Below are 20,819 nucleotides of genomic sequence, written 5' to 3'. Positions count from 1 at the left end.
GAAGTGGATTTTCAAGGAATATTTTAAAAAGGTGCATAATGCTGACTTTCAGTACAGAATAATGGTGCAGAGCATTTCTGTTATCTGGCTGCCTTTTTTCAAAGTGAGCATAAAGTCAAGCCTTTCCCTAAAGGGAGAAACATAAATGCTGGTTTGACCTGAAACTGGCAAGTTTAAAACAAAATCAGCGGTTTCTACAGTCAGTGGCACAATTTTCAATAGTTTTTATTATTCACCACAAAGGCAATAAAATGTGCTTCATTATAATTTTCAGATAACTTAGGCTCAGTTGGACACCTTGAGTGCATTATCAAAGGCTTTGGGAGTAACACAAGTTTAAAGAAATCACCATTCCTGATTTCTTCTCTGCCTTAAAGCTCTCCCTTGTCCTCAAGGGCAAGGCTTCTTTCAAAGTGGTGACTGACCGTGGTACTGCTCAGGTAGCAGGTTTCTTACTTCTCTTGGTCCATCCCTTTGCAAGTGCTGAGTTGATTTGCCCGTGCTTATTTGTGTAGGGCAAAGTGGAGCAACTGTTGTTTACTGAGTCCTCTGCTTTGGAGGGAGTTCTTGTGCAAAACCTAGAGATGGCATAATCTGATGCTTTCCAGTAAGAATCAGTTCCTTCTTGGGGAAAATTGTGGTGCAGAGTCAGGTCTTACACTAATATAATGTTGGACAAGTGCTGAATATGCATGGTAACCATTCCAATGGTAGTTGTAGAAAGTTGTTTACAGATTTATATGTAAAGCATGTTTTTAATTGATCTGTGTCTCAGATGTCCATGTGACATTTAGCAGCGATACATATAGGGGGTACTAGAGGTTCTTTCAGTAATGTTTTTCTGCAAGTGGGGCAAAAACCCAGTTCTGGGTACCCTAAATGCTTTAACCTGATCCGTGGAGAGACCATTATCATCCCAGTGCTTCCATATGTAACTTGTGTGGTTGTAGGTATCACTATTCACACACAGAATTGATTAAACTGAGTTGCAGAGCTATAACACCATTTCTAGACTATTTGAAAGCCATTTTCTTCAGTGTAATGCACAGGCTGTGCATTACACAAATTGTGTAATGTCACAAAGCCCATGTCTGTTCTGAGGAATGGGGATGGTGCAGTGTCCACTCAGAAGAGCTCAGAGCAATGCTGTCAGGTGAAGCCTCTTGTAAAGCACAAATGTTATCATAGAATCTTACTTCACTTGTTCCTTTTAAAAAAAAAACCAAGACAACCTTCCTGGGTTTTAACATATGTTAGACATTTCAGGGTTGATTCTGAACCATTGTTGTAAAAATGACAGTAACTTCAAGAAATAAAACCAAAACCTCCTAAAAAATCCACAAATGGTTTCTTAACACAAAGCATTTGCATGGAGTCTTTCAAAATCCTTTCTGTACCAACCAATATGTCACGTATCAAATTTAGATCAAGGGCTCTTTTATGGAAATACTTTTATGGTTTTTGGAAACTAGTTGGGGCAGTCTTTATCTGTTCCTTTGCTGTGCTGCTGTTGTCAGGATGCAGTAATGCTTTTAAAAGCAGCAGAAAAATGATTATGAAATATGGATTGCTACATCTGCAGTTTGAGCTGGATATGGAGACAAACCCACTTGAAAGCATAGAAGTTTTGGGAGGGGAGGTGTTTGCTTGAGTTAAACAACAATAGCAAAGTCTAAATAACTTACTTGATATGTTTTTTCCAGTCCTGCTTGAAATTAGTTTTTCTGTCTGGGTTAGAATGATAGAGATAAAGCCACACGCATAGTTCTATGTGCAAATAACTCTTGGGTGTAAATGCAGACTCTTGTTTGCACATGAAATTCTTAGGGAAATGTAGCAGACACATTTATATCTACATATTGCAACTACAATATATGCATGCTGTACTTGGTATAATATATGTGAAAATCTGTTTGCACAATGCAAGTCCAGTGCAGTGTCTGAAAGGATGAGAAAACCAGTATCAGTGTTGGCACTCTGTTCCTCCTGTGGGAGAGCAACTCCTTGTCCCACATCGTTCTCTCTGACACCCATTAGCCCAAAATCAGTGTGCAAATCTATCATTCCAAAAGGAAGCAGAATTTTGTTCCTGGGCATTTATTCATTCAGAAACTGCTGAAGTTGGTAGGAATCTGTCCACTAACTCTCAAGGGTTTCAGAATAGGACTTGAGTTCTCTGTTTCTAATCCTGCTGATAATCACATGTTAATTAAGTTTGACCCTTCAGTTCAGTTTTCTTTTTTAAAGCCTCTAGAATTGTTATCAGAAGCTAATCTTGGTTTCTCTTTATCGATTTTTTTAGGCTTTGTATTTCTTAAGGTGGAATACATATTGTCCCAGTTTTCTCCTTCTTAGTCACCTACTGATGGAGACCAAAAAAAATAAACTTTTTTGTAGATGCAGAAAAATCCAGAAAATTTTGAGGATCTTAAGTGGTCTGTGCATAAGAGGAGACATCAGTATCTTCTCACCCTTTCTTGGCCCATACATATCACTGAACATGTCTTCCAGTAATGTCTGCTGTTGTGTGTAAAAGTGAATTTCAGCTTGAGTTACCCCCCAGGACTTCCTGTAATGCCAAGGCCTCCTGTTGGCATTCTGGAAGGATGTGAGTGAATTCCATTACTGGTTCCTAAGACTGGTCAGGTTAAACTTCTTGTCTTACTGCGATGCCCTCTTGATGTGAGAAATGAGGGGAAGTCTTGAGGCTTCTGACAAGAGTGTGACATCTGTCTGCCTCCTTCCCTAAGCAATTCTTCCTCAAAGCCCATGGTGGGGTTTGGGGTCCATGCCTTGTTAACGAGTCACAGGGTGACTCTGCTCATCTGTGTGTAGCTATGCTGTGCCAAACTTGCACAGGATGGGAGTGAGCCGGCAGAAAGCTCTAGGGCTGCCTCTGATTGTGTATCAGGCTGACTGTAAAAGGCAAGACTGTCCTAGAGTAGAGGAGAACTGCAGCCTTGCTGGTGGTAAGACCCCAGCAGCCAGTTTGGTGACTGCTGGACCCATGTGGACGTGCTCAGAGCTTGTTTAGTTAAGCCGGTGATTAAAAAGTTTTGTTTGTGTTTTCTGAGTTGTATGCTAATGATTTCTTCTGTGTCTCATTTATAAGCAGTTGTTTGAATGTACATGCCTGTATTTTGCCTACTGAGCTGTTTTAAAACTAGGTGCTGGTGAAGAGATTTGAAGTAGAGCTGTCTTGTAGGCTTTTTCCCTTGTGGACAAGTTTAGCCTTTCTTCTCAAAGTTAAGCATCTCCTTGTCTCTTTGTGTCTAGCAGAAACTTGCAGACCATGTTATGAATATTTTGAGAGCTCACAGAAGAATGTAGCTCCCAATTGTTCAGCCTGGGCTGCTTGCCATTGTCTTGTCCTGCATGTGTACCTTATGTGAAGTTGGGTTTTTTTGGGTGGGAAATGTGTGTCTCCCGGTTCATATTTCTCTGTATGCTTATGGTAGAGACAAGAGGGCAGGAGATGAATATCTGTAACCAGTGGGTGCAGTTGTCTAGACTCTTCCCTTACCTGATATGGGTTTTTTCTCTTTTGTTATTGTGCCTGAAACTTGAAATCATCCTCTGAATGCAGGATAGCACTGGCATGAGTCCTGAGAAACAACTTCAGATTTGGCTGGGAACGGACGTGTTGAAAAGTACTGATGGAGGCTTTCTTTGTGTTACTCTTAATTATCATTTCTTTCCCATTAACTAGAGACAGATAATTGAAGCTTAGCACTGGAAAGAATGTTCTGTAGGAAACGGCCCTGCCCCAGGAAGGGGGTGAACTGATGACCCTGTAAGCTTTCCTAGCTCAAATGTCTGTGGCTTTTTCATGAGGAAAGGACCGAAAAAGGACCAAGAACACTTTATACCCTTTCTCTGCTTAAATAAAGAGAAGGCACACAGAATCATTTTTCCACAACATTGATTGTGTTAAATGGGACTCTCCATTACAAGTCAAGTTACACTGATCTCTGGATAAATATGAGGGATCTGTAAACAGGGAAAATTCAATGAGCCTGAAATAAAAGCATGGTCAGACTGCATTGACAGTGTCGCAGGAGTGCATGCCATCCTGTGCAGGGGGAGCAGGATATAAAGCACCAAACAGCTAGCTGGAAATCCCAGTGATGGAATTTGGGAGGGCATCTGTCACACCTGTCTCTGAAAGTGTGATCACCTTCTCAGAAAGTAATAATTTGATATAGGAAGCTGCATTGAGGAGGTTGACATTTTTTGTTGTTGATCCTTTATAAAGAAGCTACTATAGAACAGAAACAAAGGCTATAGAGAGGTAATATTTTTTAATTAAACTGACTGATAGCATTACCGAGAGCAAAGAAGGTTTTGGACTCATGGACTGTGGCTGTTTCCATTCCCTCCCCTGCGTCTCAGCCAGCCCAATAAAAGGTGTTGCCTCTTCCTATAAAATCTTTTGTATACCCTGGGTAATTGTGTGTAGAGTGTGTTAGACACTGCTGCTGCCTTTTATTAACAGTGTGATTGTCTTTGCATTCCTCCAGGTCGGATCCGTACGAGGAGACAGAGCTCTGGCAGTGCCACAAGTGTCACCTCGACGCCTGCTGATACTCGAGGCCGCAGCCGGGCTAAAGTAGTTTCCCAGTCCCAGCGTAAGAATTGTTTTATTCCTGGGGGAGCAGAACAAATAGTTATTAATACGTTTCTCTTGAACTGCAGTAACGTCAGCTGAGAATTGGGCTCACTTCTGATAATAGTGTTTGGACATGTAATAAAATGAATCCCCATGTAGGCAGTGTGTGCTCCTGCTGACAGAGAGGGCCCCAAATCCGAGTGCTAAGTTGCTACCATTATTTACTGGTTGTGCAGCAGAATCTCATGTCACTGTCATCTGTAGAACTAAATAGCTGGCACTGAGTCCTGCTGAGACACCCCCTGTGGCTGTAGCTGACTGCTGTCCTGGGGTCTTGCTCTGCCAAGCTTCTCCCGCTTATGTGACTCTATTTCTGTATGTGTGACACGTGAGCTGTCTAAAATTAATGGGATTTGGCATCAGTTTAAAATAGGACATTACCTATTTTGTGTAGATATGGGGAAAAGGGTTCTGCTTTGATTCACATGACACATCTGCGCTCTCTGGCTTCCTGGCAAGGCATGACTTTCCCCTAGGAGCCACACATATGGTGCTGCTGCATGTTTGTCATGTGCATCTAAGGAGAATTTTGTCACTCAAACTTTAAAAGGAATTGGGGGTAGGAAGAAGGCTAGTCCCTGTTTTGAGGACCTTCAGTCTTGTGGGTTAAGAGGACATGGGGTTTGTTGAAGGATCTGTCTGTTCTGAGGACTCGTCTTGCTTTGTACCCTTATTTAAAAGCCCTTCTCTGTTCATTCTCTCATTGCTTTGCTCTGTCATGCTGGAGAGGTGAAGAAGCAGTTTGTAGCCTTGTGTTAAGCTGAGAGAGCTGAAGAAAGTAGTAGTATGTTGAGAATAGGGCCAAATGAAAATCTTTACATTGGGCTCTCGAAGATATATTTGGGCTTAGGTATGCTGATATAAATTGATTAAGTTTTGAACCTAAAACTGATCTAAATCCAGAAATTACCCTTTTTTTCCTAAACTTAGTTTGGTGAACAATGGTCAGACCGCATGAGACAAGTCTCAGAAGTATTTAAAGAATAGTTAAATATCCGAAGGTTTCAGTTATTATGAACTTACTTTTTTTTTTATAGAATGCCTTATGAAAATTTAGGATGGTCATATCTGAACTTGCTGCCTTGGTCTAGTTTGCTGAATCCCATTTCCAGCCTAGCCCAATCAGATGTGTTCTTTATCCTTAAGCCAAGTTGCTTGAAATAATTTATGAATTCAAATATAAGTCACAGGACCAAATTCTTCATGCCCACACAGTGGGTAACCATGCTGAAATTTTTCAGACTGGGCTGGGGTGTAATTTAGAGCAGAACTTGAGTCTCAGTGTCTTGGTTGACATTTTACTAAGTAGCTGATCAACCTTGGGAAATTTAGTTGCATCTGCACATTAACCCACTGCATTCTGCAGAGGCTTTAGGAGTGACATGTTTGTAAATAAATCTGTCTGTATTGTGTATAGCATAAACCGCATGCTGAACGCAGTATTGTCTTGCTGTCTTTTAATCCACTTTTTGCCTGTCCCTTGGTCTGCCCTCATAATCAAGGATCGAGATCAGCTAATCCTGCTGGTGGTAAGAAATGTTTTCCCTTTCTTGCTTTCTCATGTTATTTCCTTCACATTTTTTAACTGCTAAGCTTTTAGTGTCCCTCATTCTCTCCTAACCGTGAGACTTAAAAAGCATTTTCTTAAAGTCATAAGTCAAAATGTGTATGGCAGGTGACTTTACTTTCTCCCAGTAATCAAACATGCTAAGCATACGTTCTGCACATTGAAGCACTCTCACTGCTGCAGCTTAAAACCCCAGGTGCTAAATTCTTTTTCCAGTTACTTCAGTGCAACCCTGCTGACATCAGTGAGATCGCAGCAGTGTACCTGAGAAGAGTCTTGGTTTTAGGTTGTGGTGCTCTGTGTAAGACTGGCATCTGTCACTTTGGGGGTGGGGAGAATGGAGCCAGCACCACACACAGTATTGGAGTATATTTAATTGATTCAGAATGGCTTTGATTGAGAAATTGGAGGGGACGAGTAAGTGTATAATACATGTGTTATGGCATTGTCCATGAGACTAACAGAATTGCATATCTTCTTAAATTAAGACAGGAGAACAGTCTTTAACTCTTGCTAGTACTAATAGTATCTGGAAATGAAATTTTTGTGAGATGCCTAGGTACTTTTCAGAGAGAAACCAACATGAGTATCAATTCAAAATGTGAGCTTGCCTGAGTATGTTCTTGCAACCTTTTCAAGTATACTTTTCCTGGCTGTTTTAGCAAATAAATTGAATGTCAGGAATGGTAATGGCAACAGCAGATTTTCAGGGACTCTATATACCTGAAGAAGCAAAAAAAAAAAAAATAGTCTTGAATCTATTACTCTTAGAGTATTACTTCTTTATGATTACCTTTAAGCTAGCATTACTTAATTTTCAAACAACTTAGCAAATGAAGACCCAGAGGGGAAAAAAAGAAATTATCAGTCATCTCATTAAATTAGACAGCAAAAGTGTTTCAGATAGAGATATCTACTGCAGCTGGAATGTAAATATGTAAATTAATCTTGGTTAGTAGACTCTCTTGCAGACAACAAGGCTTAGAAGAAATGTAAACTTGCTATGGACTATTCAAACAGAGAAGAAAAGATAAAACAGGCCAACTATTCGACTTGCTAAAAATTTTCTTCATCTGAAGAATTAATAGCTTAGATTTAACCAACCAGACCTAATTAAGCCATCATCTCTACAAATGTGACAGGCTCACGTGGTTTACCCTTATTGTGCTGATCTCTTCAGATGTGATGGGGTTTTTATGTTGGTTGGATTTTGTTGGGGTTTTTTTTTTTTTTTATTTTCCTTCACTGAATTATTGTAGGAAAGTAGTGCCACCACCTCAGTGTAGAATGAAGATGCCTGAGCTCCTTTGCAGCAGGTGACCTGTGCCAGAAGCCGGCAGCTGCAGCACAGCTCTCCACACAGGCTCGTTGGTGTTGCTTTGTGAGGAGTACAAGCAGGCTGTGAATTCCGTATTGCTGCAACAGGGCTGTCCCGGCACCTCCACAAGCTCTCGTAAAGCCAGCTGGGGTGTTCAAATGCAGCAATGTCTGGGCTTGATCCCCAGTGGGAAGCACAGTTCATAGAGGCAGAGTTGCTGATGTCCATGTTTATTGTCTATGGGCTTTCCTCAGTCTTCCTTGCAAGCCCATAGGGAACACTCCCATTAGTTTGTTGAGTGATTTGGATCGTATTTTTATATAGAGCTGATTGTGTTCCAGTTTTGCCATCAGTGTGCTTAAAATCTTGGGGGGTTTTAATTGTTTTGCCCTTATTTCTGGTTCTCTTCTAGCTGGTAGCCGGTCTAGTTCTCCGGGTAAGCTCTTAGGAAGCTCCTATGGTGGCCTGAGCGGCGGAACATCCAGAGTCCAGCCAGTGCCATCATCTTCAGAGAAGCGCAGCAAGATTCCTCGGAGCCAGGGATGCAGTCGAGAGACGAGTCCCAACAGAATAGGACTAGGTAAGAACAGTCACTGCAGTGACATGCTGACCAGCATGCTTGAAGGAGGGTCCTTCCTGTTAACTAGTAAACTGTTTATGTTACTATTATTCTTCTGAATTTTTCATCTGACAAGTTAATGTGATTGTGGTTTATTAGAGAGTAATTTTAGTTTTCCAGGTTGAGCTATACTTTCAAAGTAAGCCTAAAGATGTCATGATGTATCTTCTGTTTGAAATTCAACATGAGTGATGTTATTAGATCAGACGGCAAAAACAGTTGTCGTGAATAACCATCACAGCAGAAAGACCTCATTTGGTATCAACGTCTCAGTCCTAAAATGAGTTGAGCAATCTTTACAGTCAGTTGGAATCAAAGGCAAAAAGCACCTTCTTGGATTATCTGAGAAATTTTGCAGCTTAAATGGTTTGCTTCTCTCATCCTTAATATCTTGGAGCCACATTCTTAGACGATGTTTTAGACTTCTGCTTTAATTGTTCTGCTTTCAATATTCTTGTCTCAGTGACTGTTATCTAAATATTCTGTAATAGTTTCAATTTTAAAATTTTATCAGCAGATTCATTTTTTTTAGGTCAGGTGAGTAAACATCATATATAAAACTTCTGTGTATCCGAACTGAGGTGAAAAGGTATTCAATGTGCTGTCTGAACATTTTCATTTTTTAATAGAAATTGTTTTATAAGTTTGAAACTAATGTAAAAGAAGAACACTTTAAATGATACTGATGCTAAATTATTTTTTATCTCCAAAGACTTTTCTAGTAAGTTGAAATTGATTGAAATTATAGCCTTACTGTTGGCAGTTAAATTTATAACTGTTGTCTTAGCAAATGTATTTTACATTTAGGCTACCTTTTTATTTAGAGTAGATTGTTAATAGAGGAGTATCTTATTCATTCTTCTAGTATACTGAAATAATTTTAAAGCACCTCAGTGCATATGCCATTATGATTCATAAAAAATACTTCATGTTCATTGTGATTGCTTTTCCAAATTCAGTGTTCTTCTCATGTCTGATCTATTTTATTCCCTCTGTATGAATTCACTGTGCTTTTCTGTTCGCTGCTTTTAAAATGTAAAGTGCCTCCCAAATACTGGAGATAATTGTTCTGCTATCACTCTGTAGGAGAGTGGTGTTTTTTAGGAGGAAGCAAAGAATGATGGATAGTACCATCACCCATGCTGAAGCTGATCATCACGTTATGTGGTTTGATTTGAAACAGTCTTGAGCATCTGAAGGGAAATTGCCTTGTGTAAAAATCCTCACTCTTGGGTTGCCTGCTTTCAGGTACATTACGGAGCCTTGAATTCTTTTGAAAGAGTAATTTGTATCTCATTTCTCTGGTGTGCTCCCTGAGAAGACAGTCAGTGCTTGTTCTTTGAGAGTGGGAGAGAGCTCTGACATGTATTAAATGTGTGGCTTACACCTGCCCTCCCTGGGTTGATGGCCACAGCCTGTTCTTTTTGGGCTGTTAGGGGAACAGGCGTGTCTGACACTCGTGTTGCCTTTACTGCTCAGTTGCAGAAATTCTGTATTTTTATTGAATCTTGAAAATGGTGATATTGGCTTGGATAGCTTCTGCGCTGTCAGCTATATATCATTATTCCATTGTATTTATTACTTTATAGCATAGTAGCTAACAGTATTTTATGCTTTCTTATTATGTTGCTTCAGTCTCTCTATTTCCTTGATATTTTATTTTGTTTGTTCATTTCATTAAATAGACTCCCACTCACCTTGGTTTTCAATACAGGAACCATCCACTGGAGTTTTTCAGGCCCTCCTGGGGCAGTAGCAAGCTAATAGAGCCTCTCCATGTGGATGCCTGTTAACATCAGTAAATTGATGCTAGCTTAGATTTCCATGATGACCACAGGTATCCATGAATAATGTTCCTTCTGTGTGCTGGAAACCTTGAAGAAGTTGTTTTCAGAGGCACATTTGGTGTGCCAAGGTGCTGCATGGTCACCTGTATAGCCCTGCTTATGACACTTCAGTTTTAAGCTTACCTTTGCTATCTCCTCAGTGAGTTTTACTAGTGGTGATAGTTGGGGAAGGAGGAGTATAGTCCACTTAATCTTGAGCTTTTCTTTGGGTCCCTTGAAGGAGATCGTCTCCTCAAAAAGGCGATGTCCATTTCCCATGGATTGAAAGTTATCTGCCTGAAGTTAATTCTGTTGGATGCTCAGCAGATCATGTGGCACAGCTGGATCTGAAAGGAGTGAGAGATTCAAGTTTGTCGTTCTCCAAAAAGTGGAGCAGGCACAGCTGGCTATCAGTTTCCTGCAACAGCACTCTCTCTGGTTATGCTATGAGTGTTTATTGGAAAGCTGAAGGCAGTTCTTGACTTGCTTCTACAGGGTGTAGCCCACTGCAGAGCTTTCCTTTGGCTGTTTTGGCAGCATTTCAGACTTTAAAATGCTGGTATTGATTTAAAGAAAGCCTCTGCTGATTTTCAGTCTCCATTTAAGAATCATTAAAATTCACACCCTGATGAAATACAAGTTTCTTCCAAGTGGTAGATTGGTAAACAGGCGCAGTATCATGTTCTGCTAGTGATATTTACATTTGTTGTGTTCCACTGGTGTGTTTCAGTAATGATGTGAGCCATGTCTAAGTGCTGTGACTTTCCAGATGAAGTTGGTAAAACTTAGATGTACAGTACACATTAGAAAGTTTGAATATTATTAAAAACAACGCAGCCTTGTCCTGTCTTAGGCTCTCTCACAGCAGAGCTGGCTGTGGGCACACTGTCTGCTTTCATTCTGATTACTCCTTTTAATCCATTTTGCTACTCATTTACTTGATTTCTGTCCAACTTTTGGGGGTTGAGAATTCTCAAATTGAGACTTGTGTCTGTCGTCTCTGCTGCCTGCAGTACAGAGACAGGCTGTCACAGTATGAGAGACTTCTCTAAATTACAACACTGCTGGCAGTGTCTAAAGGAAATACTCTGAGCAGCTGATACACAACCTTCTCTACACAGCACAGTATTAAAAATGTGAGGCAGGTGTCTGGGAGTCCACAACAGACTCATCTTTCAGTTCTTTTCTATCCATTCTTTTTTTCCTTTCTTCTGTGTTTGTATCCAGTAACATGCAACCCTTTTGTTTGACCACTACTCATGAAGTAACCAGTGTTTGGTTTAGGGTGCTCTATTTGTACAGTCAGTATTGTGCTACATGGGTAGCTTTGTCCTACTAGTCTGTTCTCATGCAGTTAGAGCACATTTTCTTCATACTTCATGCTGCTGCTGTTAGCTGTTATGGAAGGAGAATGTATTGTGTGCATCCATTAATTTTTTTAATCAGTCACATCTCTCCCTCTCTTAAGAGCCTTTACAGTTTTTAGTAGAGTTGTATTATAGAAAAGGCTGGCAGATCTTCTCTGCTTAAGAGAAATGACTGCTTGTGCAAACCTGATGTGAAGGCTGCCATTATTTACATCTAAGCATGAGACCCAAGAATGAGAAGTTTGCTTCTATAGAGTCTGCAATTTCAAGCAAGTATTGTGTGCAAGACTTTAGTGTGTTACTTTTATGTGTAGTTTACCCGTCAGCTTTTTTCCTTGTACATCTGAGATGAGATTATTGTACTCATGGACCCTAGTTTCATCCAGTTCTTATAATTTAGTCTGTCTTATTTAAGACCATTTAGCTCACTCAGAACCATTAGACATTATGGTGATCTAATCATCTTGGTTAATAGCTCATCTTGTATTGTCTGACATCAAAGGTCAACCATCAGAACCATTAATTCAGCTGAGAGATATGAACTGGGTTTTGCAAAACTGGAAGGGATTTGACAAACCAAGAATCTGGCAGAAGTTTCTATTTGAATTAAAAAACCCAAATATGAAGGTTTCTATTTTGTTCTGTACTGTTTTGCTTGAAGGATACTAACACACCCAATGTATATGAGACCACAGAAACACTGTAGAGGAACTTCATTAGCTTGAGTCTAGGTGTATAAGTTCTCTGTGAAAACCAACATTTATAAGAATATATATATATTCTGAAGCATGCAAATGGCATTTTTTTAAATAAAAACAGGGATACTGTCAAATTATTAGCATGTTCATATTACACATATGTACCTCTGCTGTGTTGTCATCAAAGCTGGCAGATTAGGATTTACTTTGTGCATGAGAAAATTCTTTAATGGCTTTTCTTGAACGCTTAAAATATGCTACTGCCTTTTCAAAACAGCAAAGGAAATCTCTCTTGTCATTAAATTCTTCAGGGTAAACTCCTGACAATTAACCGCTGTTCTTTTCCCTAAGAAAATATTGTGTTCTTTATCAGGTATAAAGCTTACTAAATACCTTTCTGCAAGCATCTTTCAAACATGTAGGATTTCAAACATCTGCAAACATATAGAGTGTTGTCAAAGTAAAGAGTATAGTTTAAAGCTCCCCTTCAGTGTGCATACATCTTGATCTATGTGCACATAAAACTATAAATGTAAGCTTTTAGAAAATGCCTGAGGAGCAAGAGGTTAGCTTCTGTTAAATATCTGAAGCTCTGCTGCTCTCTTCAAATTCAAATCACTTTTTAACCTGTCTTTCAGGTATTCAGGTTCTAAATGCTTTTTCCCAGTACCTTTCATTAGAGAAAGATATTTCTGCAAGTCTGTACAGTACACCTTTTTTTTCCTTAGGATATTTGTTCATGGCAAAATTATCCTTGTGAAAGGCAAATCTGTAGAAATAGCATATAGGTATTATGATTACTTAAAAAAATTTTCATCTACTATTTTGTTCCAGAAGGATGTTTATCTTATAATTAAGGAAGAAATATTCCAGAAGGGTTTCTTTCAGCCTCATCTGTTTTGCAACAGTAGAGCTCCCCTAAATGATTGAAGATTACTGCTCTACTTGAATAACAAAACTTGGATTGCTTAAGACAAAAACAGACTGTCAGCCAGACATTAATGCTGCTCAAATTTCACATCACAAACACCGCTCAGCATGTAAGGTAGTTGGTTTGTAAAGAGCCTGAGCAGGCTGCTGCAGATTGTAATTACTAATGTAATAATTACCATAACTAACAGAAATGTGACTTGACTTTGAGCTTTCTGTCCTCATTAAACTTGTTCACCTTCTCTGAAACTCTCCATGCTGCATGCTAGCACGGAGCAGTCGTATCCCCCGACCCAGCATGAGTCAGGGGTGCAGTCGTGATACCAGCCGTGAGAGCAGTCGAGATACAAGCCCTGCTCGGGGCTTTCCTCCACTTGGTGAGTACATGTAGGCATTGGAGCTTTAAGGGTCAATATTCTTTTGCCTTTTTCCCTTGTTGTGATTGCCCTTTCAAGACACTGCTAGGTGGAATGAGCTCTTTCCTGTCCTCTGGATTCCTCACACTCCCCCTTTCCAACCCTGTTTTTTTCCCCTCTGTTTTCTTCTGCATGCTTCAATTCTGGTTTTAAATGTTTCGCTGTTAGCAGGAAAATAGTTTAGTTTCATAAAATCAGCTTGTACGGGGCTGCTGTGCTTCGCTTTACAACACTGATGAAAATCTATGGGAGGGCAAACCTGGATCTTCTAGGTCACAGTGAAATAGTTGGTAGCATCGTAGTCTGTTCTTGAGTGACTCTAATTATTCACAATCTGACTTTCTTACAGCTAGATACAGTTACAGTATATAATTTCTATATTAAATCCTCAAATGGAGATAGCAGCTCTCTTTTTGTAGAGGTTTTACAGAACATTGTTAATCGTCAGTTTAGTTGCACATGCCATTTTAGTAGGAAACTTTATCAAGCAGCTTAAAATTGTGGAAAGACTGAGGTTTTAAAGGAGCATCATTGAAGTGCAGCTTAAGTGTACAGTACAAATAGAGAATCTCATTACAGTTACCACATGCAGAAGTTTTTCTGCAGAAATGCTGAATACAGCAAGACAGTTAATGTTTCTGATCAAATACCATGTCATATATTCAACCAAAAACATTACTTGTATCAAAGACCTGTCATCTCAGACATGAAATATGGTTGATCTCCAGACCCTCTTTGTTTATATAGTAATTTAAGGAAGAATGGTGTTACAGGATCTATTTTACACATAGTGACAAAATGAAGAACATGATACAGTATGTAAGTGGAACACAGCACAAGTTAATTTTGGAGAGGCTTTTGGGTTCAAAGACTTCATTATATTGAGTTTTAAAATAATCTATTTGCTTTCTCTCTGATATCAATTTTTGGTGAAAAATGTGAGGAGTTCAACTTTGCATTCATAACTTGGTTCATAGCTCTTTAAGATAAATGGATGAACTTTTTTTTGATTGAATGAAGTTGATTTGATACTAGAGCTATAAAAAGACAGTTGATACACAACTGTAACTCAATTTTATAGTTAACTTGCCTAGCTTCAATTTTGGATGAGCCTTTTTTCCTCCAGCCAAAATGTGTAAGCAGGCTGGATTTCAGGGTAACTCATTAGTGTTCTGTGTCACTGTGCTGTGGTTTTTTATTTTATTGAAAATATAGTAGTTGAAATATTATCTTGAGCCCTTGCTCTGAAAAATAAATGCAGTGTACCAGAATCAGGGTTGGTGTGAGCTTTGTATGCCTTCACCAGTTCTGAGTCTGACTCCTACACTGACTATAAAATTTTAGTTACAGATGTGTGTTACACTGTTTGTTACATTTATTGTGGGAAGAGGGTCATCTCATTTTAACTCACGTTTTTTAATTACCTGAAGATTAATACATTTCTAGAAATATATTGTTATTGGGTCGTAAAGGTTACATGGGGAGGAAATATCGATGTAACAACAGTAACCCAATGTAGTTGTTATCCTATTGCCTTTTCCTTGTGTTTTCATTGAAATGCTTTGAGCTTGAACATGTTCATGAACTTGTTAATTGTGTTGTGGATAATTCATGTCAGAGAAATTTATATATGTCAGTTTAAGCCAAAACAATATGGTTCTATTACAGTATTTTTAGAACCCAGTTAATCTTGCAATAATGCAAAGATAATATAATCCTACCGTGCGTGGTCTGGTTTTGCTTATAAAGATTAACTTGTATATTCGTGAATTATACTTTAAGTAGCTATATGTATAGACAGGATTCTTGCATTTAAGAGGTATTATGGTCAGTGTCAAGCCCGACATCCTGACCTTGCAAATTGCCCTTGGTTTTGGGCTGCTGTGTAGGTTTGCATGTCTGTGCATCAAGAGTCTTGCTTCCTATGTTAGTAAATACCAGTTAAGAGTCAGTCTATGCTCAGCCTGTTTGCAGAGATGTGTTTTTTTTTTTTTTTTTTTTTTTTTTTTTTTTTTTTTTTTTTTTTGTTGTTATTATTCTTGTTTCTCCATGAGCCCTAATCTTGCAGTGGCATCCACAGGGGCACAGTGAATGACTTGGGAGAAAGCAATTGCATGCTGAGAACCTTAATTGTGAGGTTCAGTCCATAATCCTGAGCTGACCCTGCAAATCTTTCATGAGTTTACTTATGATGTCAGTGGGATTGTTCTCTTGAATAAATGCATGTGTTCTCCATAGTCAAAGACCACATTGAATATTCTGTATAGCTTTTAGTGAAGCTTTCACAGTTGAAAAAACTACAAATTTTATTTTTCCCATTTTGCTGATTTCTACTTCGTAATATTAGTATTTGTGTTTATGAATTCCTTGCCTTAGAAAGAAGACTTAGAGTTTTTCTTCTGCACATGTATGTACATAATTGACAAAGCCTGTTTGTATTAGAAGGTGATTTTGGTTTATTTTTTCAGTTTCTTGACAGTACTAGTTACGATGTTAAAGCAACAAGGCCTTCAGTGAGTCTGTGGTGATGAATTGCTCAAATGAACAATCAGTTTCTTGGGTCAGTTGCTTTGAGCTGGTGAGCATGTCATTGCTAGACATAGGGAAAACTTCCTTAGAAAAACTGAATTTATGTAATTTGGAAATGACCCGGCCAGTTTTGCGTTTGCTTTCATAAAGAACTCATTTGTATGCCGAATCCAAGAACTGAAAACCTCTCCAAAGGCGTTTTGTGACTGATGTGCTGCTAACAACTGGGAATTGAAGTGGGAGCTATATTTGGTTTAGGCTCCTCTGCTACTGTGTGTGCTCCATTGCTATTAACAATTTGTATACATGTGTAATTCTAGATAGGTTTGCGATGTGCGTATTCTCGTTATCTGTGCATGTTCATACTGAGGTTCAAGAAACATGTATACAAAATTTGTTAAAAGCAAGACACCTTTGGCAGTAGCAACACTTGGAATATGTGTGTACGTGTGTTTTCTTGGAAAAGAAACCCAACCCTGGGACTGATACACAGTGGTTGGTGACCTCCCTGTATGACTCTTTCTACTTATGTGGTTATGCCTTCTCTTTGTTAACATTTCTTTATGCATAGGCTAGAATGTTGTAGAAAAATACCTGCAAGCACAATTCGTAACCATTCATCATGGCTTCACTTTGGGGTTTAGATCAGACACATCTAAATCCTTCTCTGTAGTTATGTGCTCCACGTTCTCATTGATGGCCGTCTTCCAGGCCTGTGGGTCTGGAACGTGACTGATGTGCACTGGGGGGATTTTGCTGAGCTGCACCCAGTTTGGGACTGTCACAAATGAGTTGTGTCATGCATTGTGTTTATGGTCACGAGGGGAAGGGGGGAAGCTACAGACGGAGGCGTTGCTGTGGGGCTTGCACTGTATCTGTTATGCATTCATACACAGCCTCATTTCCCCGTCACTATGAAACACCTTTACCGGTAGTGGTCACACGCATCCCCTTTGGATTGTGGCATTTTCTGTCTCGGGTTCAATGTGTGTTAATCCTGTGGGTGTTGCCATTCCTTCTACTTGCAGCTTCTCGACGTCATTCCAGGTCCACTAGTGCTCTCTCCACTGCTGATTCTGTTGGGCAGTCAGGTGAACAAGCGCTAACTGCATGAATCCGCTTCTTATACGTAGTCTTGTTTTACACCATCTTAACATTTGCCATCGTATGCATCAGCCAGCACTTGGCATGTGCTTCTCACCGCTGCGGGGCTTTCTGTTCTGGTTTTGTTCAACGTGGCTTTTTGTTTTGAATTTCATTTATTGGATGTTTTTAATTTTATGTATTTTAGGAACATTGTGAACAGTGTTTAAACAAAGGGTGATCCAGGGCTTACTCAATTCTCCTGTAAATTGGCTCAGTTGTGCAGCATGGGCCTAGAATTGGATCCCATCCCCCAAATGGGTTTCATCCCATTTATTACTAAATATTCTGGACTACTGTTACTGTTAATGAAAGTTCTTTGGGATCCTCTCCCGAATACACAAGAGCAGCAAAAATTAAGCAGCTGAGGAGCTTTCAGAATCAACTTTGAAGCATAACACATGCTGATCTGCCCTTCCTATAATTCTGAAGGCCTTGTCCAAAGTACATAGAAGTTGTTGAAAAAAACCCAAAATTATTCCCTTAATTTCACTGGGCTTTGCATCAGGCAACTGATGCTCACATATAATGAGAAAAATCTGCAGTTGCTTCTTCCTCACCTCTGTGCTGGATTCTTACGGAGAACCTATAACTCCCTTTGAAATCAGGATATTTCATTGGGAGTCTTAAAAAGAGTTGAACAAGTGCTGCTGGCTTTGGGACAATAGAGACTTAATTATGGGGACAAAGGTGATGTAGAAAATGAGACCTTCAGTGTTTTCTTGGAGGCTAAAATTGCATAAGGAACTTGTGATACTGAAAGTTATTTAATTATACCCCTTCAGGTAGGGAGTGAAAAATACTCTGTTTCTCATGAGTCTAGTTAAATGGCTGTCACTTAATTAAAGCTCTCAAAACATTTCCATTATCAGGTTACTCAACAGACATGATGCAAGCTGATTTGACTGGCATTTTTCAAATAACAATTTGAATTTGTATTTAACCAAAGTAATTTAAAATATTTAAAATAACTTGATTGTAATACAGATTTAAGCTTTGTTTGCATTCAGCTTCCTGTGATAGTCACTTCATGCTTGGCTCCGGTGGTTTGGTACAAAGAATAAGCAAATTTTTTATGGTTACCTGTGTCCTACAGAAGGCCAAAATCTTCTGAAAAATGGCAAAAAAGGGTCAAAAGTGGTGATTGCAAATTTTCACCAAGTTTGGAACAAGTATAATGAATCTAGCCAGGGAGACAAGGGAATGTGGCCAGAGCATATTCTGCTTATTTCTTGCCCAGTAATGTTGGGCTTGCCTGTACTTGTTATTCCTGGAGCCAGCTGTGTTCCCAGCCCCATGTTAGAGATATGCTGAGATCTCTCCTAAGGTCTTACTTCTCCACTCAGATATGGCAACAATGTCTTGGGGAGAAACCCAGAGTAACTTGGGTGTTATGAATGTAAAGATCACTGAAAAAATTAGTTCAGAAAATTCCTGATAGCCATGGAGATAGATAGAAGCCAGCATGCCACACTGCACTTAACGTGTAAGAAAAGCTCAATTTTTTTTTCTTTATGCTGGGTATTTAAACTGATCTACAATTGAATTACTTTGTCATTTTGTTCTTCATTTAATAAAAAAGCCAAAACAACTATCTACCCTTTTCTAATGTAATACTAAATTTATGTGAAAACAAATGACAGTGGTATTTTTGATGCTGTGTAATTTCAAAAGCTAAAACCAAATTCTGATCTCAGTAACACTTGAGCAATGTCATTGAGTTGGGTTTAAATATAAAACTGAGTTCAAGACTTCTCTCAACATTTACAGCCCTCATATTGTATCAGATATTATGTGCACTTAGGAAAATCCTTGTCTTCTGTACATCTTTGTAGTGTATATCTCTGTAGTTGTGACTTTAGTTTCAATCAGACCTAACACATTGTTGTTAGGTCTGTGCTTCTGTTAAGAGTGCACAGATCTTTCTGTTTTAGGGATAAAGCACTATTTCACCTAAATATTTGAAGTGATTCTTCAACTCAAGTGCATTAAAAAAGGGGATAGTAATAACACATACAACTTTTATTTCTTTGTGAAATGTCATGATTTGATTACTTTTTTGGCAGTAGTTCTAAGAAATTTGTTTATTTTTTTTCCCTTGTAATGTGTTTTGTAGAAAATGTGCTTTTGTTGTAAATCAGAAATGTCTTGTCTGGGTACATAACTCTAGGAAACAGTAAATTTTGGTAGATAACACTTCTGTTTGAAATAAATACTAGTCTGTAGGGGTTCTTTTTGCTTCTCCAAATACTTTGGATATAAAATTTTTCCCTGTTTCCTTTCAGTAGCTTAATCTCTGATACATTCGAATAAAGCTTTGGAATTAGGACAGTAGACTGGCAAACTTCAATCTCTGATTTAAATTATGCATGTCAGTGTGAGCTAATTCCTTAAAAGATATTTCAGTGCAGAAGGTTCTTAAAGAAGAAAGAAATGAAATTTTGTGATAAGCGCAGTATTTTCCAAAAAAATACATTAAGCTTCTGAATACCACATTTGACCTCAGTTTTTTGTAAATCCACAATATAGCTGGGCAATTTGATGAGCAGTATTTTTCCATTGTTAAATTAAATATAGATGAACTATTAAAAGACCTGTGTGACTTGATCCCTCTCTCGTGCTGCCTGATGGCTGCCTCCAGTGTGGATCAGCTGAAGGTCTATTAAATGGGCTCATGCAAGTTGATTCTGAATTTGCTGGCAAAACTCTTGTTGGCATGTGTGGGTGCAGGGGAGAGGTGTGTAACCAATGTCCCTGGAGGGATGTTCTGAGTCCTTGATGAGCAAAAACAAACCCATATGGAAACAAAAACTCAGACTGTAAAAAACCAATGTTCCTGCTTATGGACCAAAGCCAGGATCCCGGTAATCTGGTGTCTGATCTGCCCCCACCTAGAAGGACTAGGCTGCCAGAGCCTGGCCTGTGGTACTCAAGTCAGTGATTCTGTCATATCCTTGCTAGCCTTCCTTTTTGAATTTGGCTTTTGCTAAAGAAACTAATTCAATAACTTTTTTGGTAGACTTGGCAAATTATAAAGTAAACTAATTAATGTTAGGAGCGTAAATGGCATTTTAGACTCAATCTCTGTTGCTTTGGATGCCTTCGAGAACTTTGCCATCAAATTCAAAGGGAAAAAGATGATCCTGTGTGCTCAAAAGATCAGTTTTGACATAGAGCTTTGGCATTTAAACTGCTTCTTAAGAACAGTACTAAACCAAAAATTGCAGTCACTTCACAAGTAAATAATAAACTTTATACTGTGAGGGCATAGGGGAATATTGTACTGGTTAATCAAGCCTTGAGACATAAAATAGGCATAAATACTAGTCTCACATCCTTGCCTGAGAAAAGGCTGCAGGATGAATGAGAGCTTGGGTATTAGCATGTTCTGACACCAGGCATGGTTCTGTCTCTCTGAAGTCAATGAGAAGCTTTCTCTTGATTTCTGAGAGTGCCAGATTGGGATGGGCATGTCTGCCTCTGACATTTAAATAAAGCTTTGAAACAGCTGTGTAAAAAGAAACATAAAATAGATACCCTGCTTCCCAGTTTAAAATAAATAAACACAAAGTTGCCCTGAGGATCCAAAATTGTCTCTAACACCCAACAAACAATAGTTTATTTCTTACCTTAATGACAAACTCTCTGGAGCTCTGGGTAAAAGGGTGTTTAATGGAAAAGCACTGTGAGTTCCCAGAGCCCATGGGGAGAGCTACTTGGGCACCTGATTAGGATTC

General features: G+C 39.0%; 1 protein-coding gene and 1 long non-coding RNA gene across 39 annotated transcripts in view; one reads left to right on the top strand and one right to left on the bottom strand.

Annotated features, from left to right (window-relative positions):
• The window catches only part of CLASP1 (cytoplasmic linker associated protein 1), a 174,313-nt gene that overhangs the window by 97,717 nt on the left and 55,777 nt on the right, over positions 1-20,819 (top strand). For 14 of the 38 annotated variants that reach the window (XM_064661381.1, XM_064661376.1, XM_064661343.1 and 11 more), the window contains 5 exons: positions 4,521-4,628; positions 6,172-6,198; positions 7,967-8,134; positions 13,264-13,371; positions 16,968-17,030. In XM_064661381.1, the coding sequence (XP_064517451.1) occupies positions 4,521-4,628; positions 6,172-6,198; positions 7,967-8,134; positions 13,264-13,371; positions 16,968-17,030 (474 nt within the window). The remainder of the gene's footprint in view (positions 1-4,520; positions 4,629-6,171; positions 6,199-7,966; positions 8,135-13,263; positions 13,372-16,967; positions 17,031-20,819) is intronic. The other 24 variants (XM_064661378.1, XM_064661366.1, XM_064661377.1 and 21 more) reach the window with 5 other exon arrangements.
• Positions 110-20,770, bottom strand: LOC135417350 (uncharacterized). Its single transcript, XR_010432005.1, has 2 exons — positions 20,712-20,770; positions 110-10,346 (listed from the first exon to the last, which is right to left on the bottom strand). It is a non-coding gene; the product is annotated as an uncharacterized LOC135417350 (long non-coding RNA).

Source organism: Pseudopipra pipra, chromosome 7 (assembly GCF_036250125.1).
Source record: "Pseudopipra pipra isolate bDixPip1 chromosome 7, bDixPip1.hap1, whole genome shotgun sequence".
In the NCBI taxonomy this organism is placed as follows: Eukaryota; Metazoa; Chordata; class Aves; order Passeriformes; family Pipridae; genus Pseudopipra; species Pseudopipra pipra.
The sequence above is the reverse complement of the archived record's forward strand: the minus strand, read 5'-3'. Positions and strand labels throughout refer to the sequence as shown.